Below are 13,203 nucleotides of genomic sequence, written 5' to 3' on the forward strand. Positions count from 1 at the left end.
TTTCTTCATCTACTTTAAAATTTTTTGAAAAGTCAGACCTTGACACGAATAAGTTAATTGGCTTGGGCTTTGATGGCTGTTCCTCAACGGCAGCCCATGAAACTGAAGTCCAGGCTACGATCAAAGAAAAATATCTTTCAGCTGTTTAATTCCACTGCGCACCGCACAATCTAAACTTAGTTCTCAATTACCTTAACGGTGTCCTTCAACTGTTCCACTGTCAGCCATTTGAAGAAACTCATAAAATTATAATTCATACCTTTTTTTGGCAAAATGGCTGACAGTGGAACACCTTCAACTGTTCCACTGTCAGCCATCTTGGTTTTACACCTTCAGCTGTTCCACTGTCTTCCATGTTTGTTTTTACAGCCTTTAAACAGTGAAACAGTGACAGTGACAGTTCAATATATAATGTTCACAGTGAATAATATGAGAAAAAACGAAACATAAGTGAAACATAATGTAAATAGACACACACACACACAACCTTCCACACAGAATTAATTAATTGCAGGCACAGCTATAACAATTTTCAAATCGTGATTTTGGCTTAAATAATTTGTCTACTTTACGATGTAAGTGGTTGCAATGACAAACTGTGAAACAAAACAGTCACTGTATAAACACAATACATCAGGAAAACCACAACATGTGGTAAAAAGGTATGAATTCATAATTTTATGTTTTTCTTCAAATATCTGTAATTACGATTTAAAAACTAATATTTACGTGTATACAAACAGTAAAGAACGTTCTTTATCTTTAATAGCCATGAAATAATACCCCACTGAAGATGCTGCAATTGTAGCGAAACATGTTTGGGTTAAAAAACAAAATTGTGTTTTGCTAAATGCGAACCCTATCCAGAAACATATGTACTGTTAAAGCGAACACGGCAAAAAGAGCTTCAATCCCAAGATGGTTACATCTGACAATCAAGTTTTGGTGTAATTAACTGCCGTTAACTGCACTTTCATCTGAATTATGAAGGACGTGCATTTCTAAGATTCGGAATTCCAGTTTTCAAAAGAAAAGCAGACACAATCGCAATACTATGTGTGCTACTGTGGTAGCGGTTATTAGGCATGTAGCCATGATGTCGAGGTTGACAGTCGGGCAAACAAACAATTAGCGGCCCAAGTTTTCCGACTTTCTAGAGAAATCTACCGGTTCAGTACTAAGGTGTTCGTGCGCCAAGAAAGGTTGCCAAGGAGTGTTTCTAAAAGAATTCACATCTGCAAATACGCTTCTCGGGTCTGCCGCCGGGTCGTATTGTGTAGATCGCACAATATTCCATCGATGCAACTGCTCGACATCAACAGCTGGTGGTAGTTGCTGCTGTCACTGCTGCAAGACGCGACTGATGACAATCGCGCGGCGGCGTCGAAATTTATCATGCCGGGAGCAGGCAATACGCGTTCGAGGGAAGACGCTCGTCGTTGGAGGAAGCGGCGCTCCTGGTGCCCCCTGCTGGGAGCCGCGGAAAGGCCATCCGCGCGTGCGCTATAGGCAATGACTGTGCTGCCGGCCACTACTGTGGTTAAAGGTTGAATTAAATCTCAGTAGTGCTCTGCGTCGCTTGATGAATCGGAAGTTCTTTTCTCCCCTGTTTTGATTTAATGGCAGCTAGTGCTGGATTCCAGGTGGCGCTTAGTTCGAAACCCGCATCCCTGTTGATAAGATTGTCCGCCATACTGCCGGCCGAAGTGGACGAGCGGTTCTAGGCGCTACAGTCTGGAACCGCTCGACCGCTACGGTCGCAGGTTCGAATCCTGCCTCGGGCATTGATGTGTGTGATGCCCTTACGTTAGTTAGGTTTCAGTAGTTCTAAGTTCTAGAGGACTGATGATCTCAGAAATTAAGTCCCATAGAGCTCAGAGCCATTTGAATCATTTGAACCATCCGCCATACGGGTATGTATGGCCTCCTTAATAACACAGTCCCAGAAAGATGACGCTGAGGATAAAATTTCAGTCTTTTCGTAAAACATACACTCCTGGAAATTGAAATAAGAACACCGTGAATTCATTGTCCCAGGAAGGGGAAACTTTATTGACACATTCCTGGGGTCAGATACATCACATGATCACACTGACAGAACCACAGGCACATAGACACAGGCAACAGAGCATGCACAATGTCGGCACTAGTACAGTGTATATCCACCTTTCGCAGCAATGCAGGCTGCTATTCTCCCATGGAGACGATCGTAGAGATGCTGGATGTAGTCCTGTGGAACGGCTTGCCATGCCATTTCCACCTGGCGCCTCAGTTGGACCAGCGTTCGTGCTGGACGTGCAGACCGCGTGAGACGACGCTTCATCCAGTCCCAAACATGCTCAATGGGGGACAGATCCGGAGATCTTGCTGGCCAGGGTAGTTGACTTACACCTTCTAGAGCACGTTGGGTGGCACGGGATACATGCGGACGTGCATTGTCCTGTTGGAACAGCAAGTTCCCTTGCCGGTCTAGGAATGGTAGAACGATGGGTTCGATGACGGTTTGGATGTACCGTGCACTATTCAGTGTCCCCTCGACGATCACCAGTGGTGTACGGCCAGTGTAGGAGATCGCTCCCCACACCATGATGCCGGGTGTTGGCCCTGTGTGCCTCGGTCGTATGCAGTCCTGATTGTGGCGCTCACCTGCACGGCGCCAAACACGCATACGACCATCATTGGCACCAAGGCAGAAGCGACTCTCATCGCTGAAGACGACACGTCTCCATTCGTCCCTCCATTCACGCCTGTCGCGACACCACTGGAGGCGGGCTGCACGATGTTGGGGCGTGAGCGGAAGACGGCCTAACGGTGTGCGGGACCGTAGCCCAGCTTCATGGAGACGGTTGCGAATGGTCCTCGCCGATACCCCAGGAGCAACAGTGTCCCTAATTTGCTGGGAAGTGGCGGTGCGGTCCCCTACGGCACTGTGTAGGATCCTGCGGTCTTGGCGTGCATCCGTGCGTCGCTGCGGTCCGGTCCCAGGTCGACGGGCACGTGCACCTTCCGCCGACCACTGGCGACAACATCGATGTACTGTGGAGACCTCACGCCCCACGTGTTGAGCAATTCGGCGGTACGTCCACCCGGCCTCCCGCATGCCCACTATGCGCCCTCGCTCAAAGTCCGTCAACTGCACACACGGTTCACGTCCACGCTGTCGCGGCATGCTACCAGTGTTAAAGACTGCGATGGAGCTCCGTATGCCACGGCAAACTGGCTGACACTGACGGCGGCGGTGCACAAATACTGCGCAGCTAGCGCCATTCGACGGCCAACATCGCGGTTCCTGGTGAGTCCGCTGTGCCGTGCGTATGATCATTGCTTGTACAGCCCTCTCGCAGTGTCCGGAGCAAGTATGGTGGGTCTGACACACCGGTGTCAATGTGTTCTTTTTTCCATTTCCAGGAGTGTACGATGTCCTGTGTCCAGGTAATGCTGCACTACCGCAGATTTATCAGGCAGCAGCGGAGCATTTCCTGGGCACGGGACATCGTTGTTGCATTAAAGTTACCGTCTTAATTAAGATTCTGAGTTACGATGAACGACGCTTTCGCTACTGATGGAAATACTGTTCTATGTAGAGCGTGCAATAAGGACGTCGGGTGCATCAGCAACATGCACTATACGTAAGTCGTAAGCACAGAAAGAACAAAGCAGTGCAATCGTCTAAGAAGCTAATTTTGTTGAACACGAATGTAAAGGACTCTAAACGCCACAAGTGAATTTTTGCGTGATATGTGCTCTTCTATGGCTGCTGCGAACGTTCCATGGTGCAAGCTTCCAGTGCCAGAATATCGCGTGTTCCTTACAAAAGTATTGTGGTGAGTAGATTCTTGATGAACCGTGTGGTGAGTAGATTCTTGATGGACAGACATTAAGGAAAAACTATTTCTATTTTTGTTGCAAGAAAGTTGTGAAAACTAAACGGAGCTTCATAAGTAACCGTCACATGCGCATGGGTGAGACAAAAATTTGGAAACACTGCGTACAATGCAGGCTTGAACATAAATGCTGATGCTAGCCAAGCCTGCAGGGTTCCCTATTGTGTTTGACCACAAACGGCACCTGTGCCAAGTTCTTAATGTGTTGCAAGTGTCTGTCGTGGTCAGAGCAGTGTTCTGTCGGACCTCAGTGCATTCCAACGTGGACAAATTGTTGTTGCTCGTGTAGTTGATGCTTCCGTAACCAAGGCAGCCAAAGTGTTTGGTGCTTCGAGAGGCATCGTATCGAAGACTTACACCACATACAGGGAAAGCGGCAAAACATCATCTGCTAACTCCAAACACGGCTGAAAGTGTGTGCTGAGTGATCGTGACACACGGTCACTGAAGAGGACTGCGACATAAAACAAGAGGACTGCAGAACAGAATGTCACATTCGTGGACCCCGTCAGCACCAAAACAACAAGAAGGGAGCTCCAGGAGCAAGAATTGCAGGGCGAGCTGCAGTCCACAGCATCCATCAATGAAAGAAAACGGCCGTAAGAGGAAAAACTTGGCGCCAAAGCCAGGAAACCTGGGATATAGAACAATGGAAGAATGACATTTGGTCGGATGAGTCTTGTTACACACCGTGAAGAGGAATGCGACATAATTCAAGAGGACTAGAGCTGCAAAAGTCACTGCAGAACAGAATGTCACACTCGCGAACCCTGTCAGCGCCAAAACAACAAGAATGGAGCTCAAGAAGCAGGGATAGATTTCCAAGTTCTGGCCGAGTTTACGTCCCAAGATTGAAACACTGAGTGTTCGGTGATGTTGATGATGATGTTGATTTGTGTGGCGCTCAACTGCGCGGTCATCAGTGCCCGTACAAAGTCCCAATTCTTACACAGTCCATTGTCTTTTCACAATCCAATCTAGTCACGCTCTCAAATGATGATGAGGAGGAGGAGGACAGCACAACCACCCAGTCACCAGGCAGAGAAACCCCCAGTCCGACCCGGAATAGAACCCGGGATCCTAGGACCCACAGGCAGCAACGCTAGCCCCTAGACCACGAGCTGCGGACAGGGGTTCGGTGATGACTCAGGCAACCATATTGTAGTATTCCACGGGCCCCATGGCTACTCTGCACTGTCGCGTTACTGCCAAGAATTGTATGACGAGTTTGGTTGCTCAAGTACATCTCGTAGTACTTTGTTCCCCAACAGTGAAGCTGTGTTCCAAAACGTCAACTAGCGTCATCCAGAACTGGCTTTGTGGCACGAGAATGAATTGTCGCATCTCACCTAGCCACTACAGGCACCAGAACTCCACATTAACGAGCCTTTGGGGTCTAGTTAGCAGAGAAGGGCCCGTAATCAATATCCACCTCCACCATCGTTACCTGAACTTGACACTATTTTGCAGGAAGAATGGCGTAAGATTCGCCTGAAACCCCGCATTCATCCATTCCGAGAGACTGGAAGCTGTTATGAACGACGAGTTCCCTACTCTGCATAATGCATGTCAACGATACTACTGTGTTGTATTTTCAGTGTTTCCATAATTTTATCCATTCTCTCTAGATAAATGACTAGGAAACAAGGGATGAATGTAGAAGTTTCAATGGCAATCTCATTGCTAGCAAACTGACAGAGAAGAACTCTCGTCACCATTACTGATTTCCTGCTAAGTGTTTGCTACCATTAGCCAAGTCGACATAGATCGAAAAACGTCGACTGGGGAAACGATTCGTATAGTCGCAAATTTTTGCCTTGTGATAGGTGGGAGTTCATGAACAACATGCTAAAAATAGTGACGGTGAGGTGCACGCGTGGAAAGCGGGAGGGGGTAATTTAAAGGTCAATTTTCTATGTCTTTCTTGAATATCTCGAAAGCCGCCGCTTCTATCGAAAATGTTTACCAGTATAAAATTAAACTGCATTGAATTTCCCACAGAAAGTTTCTATTCATTTTTTTCTGTGGCACTAATACTTTCCGCGTCCAAGGGGCTGTAAAACACGCAGATTATTAAAAATACTGTTTTAATGGTACAAAACTGATATTTATTGGTAAATGAAGTTATGAACAAATATTAAATGTGAGTACCACAACTAAATGCAGTAGAATCGTATTAAGGAATGAAATGTGTTCTGGGAGTGCAAGGGGCTGGGGGGGGCGGGGAGGGGGGGGGGTACATATTAGATGCGTGAAGGAAGGTGGGTCGCCACATTGTGCTCATGAGCTACACTCCTTTGCAGAGCTGTGAAATGAAGAATGATTAGGTGATTCCTCACACTCTACCCCACTGCATCACAAAAAACAACTACAGGGTATTTCACAAATTTAAACCGACCCTACTGCAGCTCAGCTTATGAAACAATGGCGACGCAGTTTCCAGACACTTGCAGGGCTTGCTTATTTGTTACAAAGTGTGTTAGCACCACATTAAATATCGATATGAGTTGCTAAGTGGAGTCATAAAACTAAAACAAGATCGGCATATGGACAGATTCTACGTAAATATCTGCACATTGTTCTATGGTGCTAGATGGGGAACTGCTTATGGGTCATCCTGTACGGTACCGTCTGGGGAAGGAACTTCCCCCATCATAAGCGCTGCTCGCTTTTCAGCGTACAGACAGACTACACCTGCCCAGAATTTCCTGTCCAGTTCTGTTATGCAAGACGACAAAATAAGTTTACTCCTTTAGTGTTTATATAGTGCAATACTTATTTGCAGTTGTTGAGAGAGCGTTACATTCGTATAAACAATGGCTGAGAAGGATTAATTTGTGTGATGTGGTGTTGGTGGGAAAGGCATTGGATTGGTAAACATGGTATCTTGCAGCTGTCCGTCGGTGACAGCATATTTGAAAGCCATGTAACCATGTTGTAGTCACTTCATGGTGAATAAATGAATGACCTGAATGTTACTGTACTTCTCTCTCTTCGTTAACTTTGTAACTGGTAAAGTGCAAGCTCTTCCACTCAATAACTGCTGACACCTGTAGAGCGGGTTGCACTGAGTGGGGCCACTTACCACACTTTCACAATATTTCTTCCAATGTGGTTATGGATATGGCTGATGGAATGGAAGTCGTCATGTTCAGGTCTAGAACAGTTACCTTCTGTAATACATTGCTCGACAACATGACGAACTTTTCTCCTAATTTACGTTCCCACTATGTCTGCAATATCCGCTGTGGACATCAATCATCTCCTATAATTTGCACCATTAACATTCTGCTACGTGGAGAGATCAGTTTCCCCCTGCAAAAATTTTTTCTGATCAGTGACATTCGCTGACTTCAGAGAATTTGGAAAAGTTCCTGGTTGTTTCTTGCACCTCAGAATGTAAGGGAAGATAGAAAATCTTAATAATATCAGTGGTGATGGATAATTTAGTAAACATTTGTGACCAAAAATAATTTATTTTTTAATGCAATATAAACTTTCAAATAACAAGTATTAAACTGCTTCGAACATTTGATTACTTTACAAAATGAGTGTTAAATACTCGTGTTTGCCTATAATCGTGTAAGGAAAAAAAGTTTACGAAAGATTTGAAATTATGCTTAACGTTTGTTAGAAGGCGCAAAGTGCTGTCATTATGTAACACCGGATGTATATAAACAGGATAATTTCCGCTCCATTTTAAGCAAAAGCAAGTATTTCACTCAACTCAATATTTACGATCTCGTATCTCCTGAACTACGTGCCGTACAATGATATAAGTTCGCAGGTGCATTCAATGATATATGTGTATACTCTCTGCAAATGCTGTAGCGAACAGAGTTAGTAGTAAGTAAGTAATAAATCAAAAGGTCATGCCTGATGCTGAAGATTGACTGCATGAACAGTGAACACACTTTTTTCCTCTCATCATTTTGTTGGGTGCTGTAAGTGAGAAAAAGTTATGTAACAGTTTGAAATTATGTGAAAGTTTGTGGAAGTCGCCAAGTGATCTCATTCTCAAATGCTCGATGAATGAAGTCCGAGTATTTTCACGCAGTCAGTTACACTGCCTTAATGCAAACGCACAGTTTCTAACAGCTGTAATACTTGTCTTATTGTGTTAAACTTTTAATATAAGATTATATCTCTTAATGAGTAGCCTATGAGAGCATTTTAAATTTTTAAATTCGGTTAATAATTTCGCAAAATATTGAAAGCCGAAGTTTTGCTGCTGGGAGTGGGACTGGGTTCTGGGTTTCAGATAACGTTTAGTAATATAGATCCTTAAAAAAATGTTTTTGATTTTAGAGTACCACTGGGGGAGGATGCCACACTTTTTAGTTGAATGTGAAATTTAGAAGGTAAATATGGAAACATTCAAAACGAGATTAAACCCACAAATTTAACAATATATTTTGAAACTGAAACTACATGTACATGAAAAAGTACTATATTTCTGTCCCATAGCATATTTTGTTTAAATGCTGGAGTACTGGGGATCTCACCACAAAGATTGGGGTAACATGGCGAAATAAAAATTTGACAAAGATAAATCCATTTTCCAACGATCATATATGATGTATTGTGCAATAATACAATGTAAACAGTTTTACTGTGATTTCCACTTCTGCTGAGGTTGATATTTCCTGTTTTTCAGCACAGTTGTTACACATACCTGCTTCTTCTATGCAGGTTTCATGAAGCAATTTTTTACAATCAATTCTACAGATTCAATCCGCTTGGGGTCCATTGGGATTGTAGTAGTTTATTTTGACCTGAACACAGTCATTATCATCATCTGTCGATTTTCCTTCCCTGCATTTTTGGCTGACTGATGGAGCTCTTTTTCGTGCTATTGCTTTCCTTTCCTGTTACGTGGACTTCATTATGTTCAGGTTTTCCTTGCTTGTCAACATCAATGCTGATTTCTTCCCTTTTTTCAGATGCTTCAGGTCAATATCTCGAAACGATAGCCCTGATTTAGCTTTAACATGTAGATTAGACATACGTCCTCAATCGTTGCTAACTCCCAATTTAGTTGGTTCTTTTGCTACATTTTTCATCTGGAGGGTCCTGCAGTTACAGAAAGAACAGTTTCAAGAGCATCTTCATCACTTGCAGTTTCTAGTCTAACAGCAACGTTGTCGGTTTCGTTAGGCTTCATCTTCGCCAACACAGCGTCAGATATGGCAAATGCTTCCTCTGGTATTTTCTGGGCACTCAGTTGAAAGACACCAGCGGTTTCATAAGTACTACTGGCGTTTGATGGCGTTGCACTTTTTTGCAACACTTCCTTCAGCGTTGGTCCAAACTAAGCTTGTGAGACTTTCCTGCCCAAGAGATCGTCCAAGTATGCATTACCTTGTAGAAGAATTGCTTCAGCAACTTGAGGAGGCATCAGTATAGTAGCTATAGGAAATGTGCTGAATATCTGTCTGCTAGTTCCAACAGTATCAGACCTGTGAGACATATGACCACCAATGGCTAACAAAAACTTTCCTTGTGCTTTCATTGGGATGAAATGTTCCTTTAACTTCAACATGAATGTCGCTGAATTGATATACGCTGAGGTTTCATTCTTGAAAATTCTTGAACCATTTGGAAGAGAATCCCCTCATTCAAATTTCTTATTTTTCCCCTTTAAAATACAAGCTGGAGGCAAAAAATGCCATTCAGCATTACAACATGCTATTATGGTAATTGTTTCCCCCTTTTCTCCACAGGTCATTTGATTGATCATTGGGGAACCTTTTTTGTAATAACTGATCCATCTCTGGGGTTCATCTGAAAACTGTGTTCGTCCATATTAAATCTATGGTCTGATTTGTCAATTAAAATATTCTGTAAGAGAACATTCTCTAGCAATTTGAAATAATTTCCAATGTCTTCTCTGTTGAGTGCCATTGCCCTTTCGATGGGAAGTCCCTGAGGTTTCCTCTTCACAAGACTAGGAAAATGTCTCAAGAATGAGTGTAGCAAATCCCACCCCGCCATGCCGGCATCCTTGTTGAAATGATGAGCAATACCATCGGTTTCAGCAAACTGAAATGCCAGTTTTCGCACTCCTTCTCCAGTAGATGGACATATGGTAGCCTGCAACCTCTTAATGTAAAACGCAAGTTGTTCCTCGTTTTCTGTTCTAAGACAACTTAAAAATACAATGCGATATTCTTAATTAAAATTGATATTATCATTTACATCAATATTCAATGCTGTTAATTACAATGTATTATTACAATAGCTAGTTTAACATGAACCTTTAATTTGTTATTGTTTCAATAGATTAATAATTAATTAAATTTTGTGCTAGTTGCATGACAAAAGAAAAATAAATGGTTTTTGCTAAGTTACTCCCTTTCATGTCCCATTCCTATTTTTTGACATCATTCTTCCCTAATAGTCTTTTCAAAGTCTGATATGGAGTTACATATGCCTCAGAAGCTTGAAAACAGCTCATGCCACTAGTTTTCACAAACCATACATGTAGGCATTATCTTTAAAGAAATTAATACTAATAAGAGTTAGTGTGAATGACTATCATACCCCAAAGAAAATATGTCTTCTTCCAAAGCGTTCATGGCGAGATGCCACTTGAAATATACTTACAAATATGGCAACAAGGTGCGTGTAACTACATGCAAATCATAGGTTAAGATACGTACTAAATGGTAAACGCACAGTTATAACTAAGGTAGGTGGATACAGAGCACTATTATTGTTTTGAAACACACTTACAATCATTTTACAGTGTAAATCGGAGCGCTTACCACAGATTTCAAGCTCACAAATGTGAAAATACCCATTAAGACTGCTTCCAACGCTTCCCACTCAAGACAATGACGCAAGGAACCTAAGGACTGACGAGTGCTGCACTCTCTTGGCAGAGTGAAGCACTGAATGAAGATGCATCTCACCTCCGATTGCCATCATACCCCGATCCACTCTACATAAATTTTTACACATTTTACCCATTTTCATTACATAAACGTGTACATATTTCATGTGTTGATATTATACAAAATTCTGAGCTCTGTTCATCACAGCTCAGAGCACACTTTTGTAGCGCTCACGGTTTATCTCTTTCTGCTAACAGGCGCCGGTTTGGCCATCGTGGTGGTCAATGTGCTGTGCACGACGTACTACAACGTCATCATCGCTTACCCGCTGTACTTTCTCGCCATGTCTCTGCGAGAACGCCTTCCCTGGCAAGACTGTGGACATTCTTGGAACACAGAGGCCTGCCTACCGGTAAATGACACATTCCTTCGTGCAGGAGTCGTAAGCAACTAAATACGTTAGAACACATTTTTCTTCGCCATACATATCTAATTACAGACCTCTTTTAATACCTTGTGAGTGATCATATATGTCTCCTTTTATTATGACCTAGTGAGTCTTCTACAGTTTGTGCTCTCTCCTGCAATGTACGAGGGTGAGTCAATTATTATCCGTAGTTTAGTTATATTTTTGTTTATTTTTGTAGTACTGTCGTTTTACGTTGATGACGCATGCTTTGTTTATTTGTTATTATATCTCTACAGTTTTCAAGATAGTTTCGTTATCGCTGCCGTGCTGTTAATCATGGCTGCTCCGCTGTCTATTTGCGCCAAAGAAGAGCAACGTTCACTGATCTGTTTCTTGTGGTCGGAAGGCGTATCAGGGGCCGAAATTCATCGAAGACTTCCGGTACAGTACGGGAACAGTGTTTTTCCAGAACGGAATGTCTACGAATGGGTTGAAAAATTCCGAAAAGGTGGCACAAGTGTTACGCACGATGAAGGAGCTGGACGACCAATTACAGCCACAAATGAAGAAACCATTGAGCACTAACGTGAAATGATTCTTTTAGACAGATGATTAACTGTGGATGAAGTGGCACATCGTCTGCAAATTAGCCACGGTTCTGGCTACGAAACCATCCACAACAGACTTGGGTTTCATAAAGTTTGTGCAAGATGGGTCCCAAAACAACTCACACAGTTGCATAAACAAACGCGCTCGGACATCTGCAAAAAACATTTGGATCGCTATAGAAACGAAGGGGACAACTTCTTAGACAGGATCGTTACTGGTGACGAAACATGACTCCATTCATTACGAGCCGGAGAGTAAACGGCAGAGTATGGAATGGAAACATCCAAATTCGCCGTGCAAGAAAAAGTTTCGCAGGAAAACTGATGCTTGCGGTTTTTTGGGACGCACAAGGTCCAGTACTGGAACATTATGGGGAAAGGGGCACAACAAACAGTGTACGCTACAGTGAGATGGTTACTGCCAGGCTAAAGCCTGCAATTCGAAGCAAACGCCGAGGATTGCTGTCAAAAGGTGTTGTGTTGTTGCACGACAATGCCCATCCACATACTGCTGCCCACACTGCTGAAACGCTGCAGAAACCTTCTTTTATCAGGGCATCAGGAAGCTTGTACAACGATGGACCACGTGCGTTGAAATGCAAAGAGACAATGTCGAAAAAAGATGCTCTTCTAAGTTTCCTATTCGAATACAATAAAATGTTTTAACTACTTTGCGGATAATAATTGACTGTCCCTCGTACACCTAGTCCAGTCTTTGCAGCCACTGCTTCGACATCTCTGACTGCCCCGTTTCCTATTCGGTCTCCTATCTCTCTTCATAGTATCCTTTCGTCTGTGGTGTCTCCCGTCTTAATATCTCGAACCAGTTCAACAACTCCATTAGCCGTTGGTGTACATGTCACTACAAACAATTAGTTTCAAAGACAACCGAAATATGTCGCATTGCCGTTAATTTCCGTGCAACAGTAGGGAACAGATTACTTGCAGCTCTTATGACGGCGGTACGACGTACATCCCCTCCCCCGACCTCCATTCCTTAAGACCCATAAGGTCCGAGATGTGCTTCACAAAGAGAGCTAATAAGAGCACTGAGCCACCACTTGTTACTTAATTACAAATTTATATTAAACCTCATAATCACTACGGAACACCACTTCCATTTACTTAGCTACTAATTTATGAAATTTACGCTATGCTCAGCTACCTTCAGGAAGTATGTGCGTAACTAGAGATCGCAATTCATGAGACGATTTACTAGTCATATTACTGCCTCTAACATACTGAAACTGTAGCATCGTTATTTACAACAGCACCAAGTTTAGGGAATGCAGAAGACTATATTTTTGGCAAATCAGGATGGATTTACGTAAAATTCATTCCGTAAAAGACCGAGGATTCGCTATTTCTCCATATTCGATAAAAGTTTTACTATGAGTAACATAAATCTTACAGCAGCATATATTCTACGACGGATGTCCCGGAGAGTAATGTACCGCATTTTTTTT

General features: G+C 43.1%; 1 protein-coding gene across 1 annotated transcript in view; it reads left to right on the forward strand.

Moving 5' to 3' along the window:
* LOC124615858 (sodium- and chloride-dependent glycine transporter 1-like) overlaps positions 1-13,203 on the forward strand; it is a 142,546-nt gene that overhangs the window by 72,088 nt on the left and 57,255 nt on the right. Inside the window, exon 5 of the mRNA XM_047144017.1 lies at positions 10,978-11,132. Coding sequence (XP_046999973.1) covers positions 10,978-11,132 — 155 coding nt within the window. The remainder of the gene's footprint in view (positions 1-10,977; positions 11,133-13,203) is intronic.

Source organism: Schistocerca americana, chromosome 5, assembly GCF_021461395.2.
Source record: "Schistocerca americana isolate TAMUIC-IGC-003095 chromosome 5, iqSchAmer2.1, whole genome shotgun sequence".
NCBI classification, from domain to species: Eukaryota; Metazoa; Arthropoda; class Insecta; order Orthoptera; family Acrididae; genus Schistocerca; species Schistocerca americana.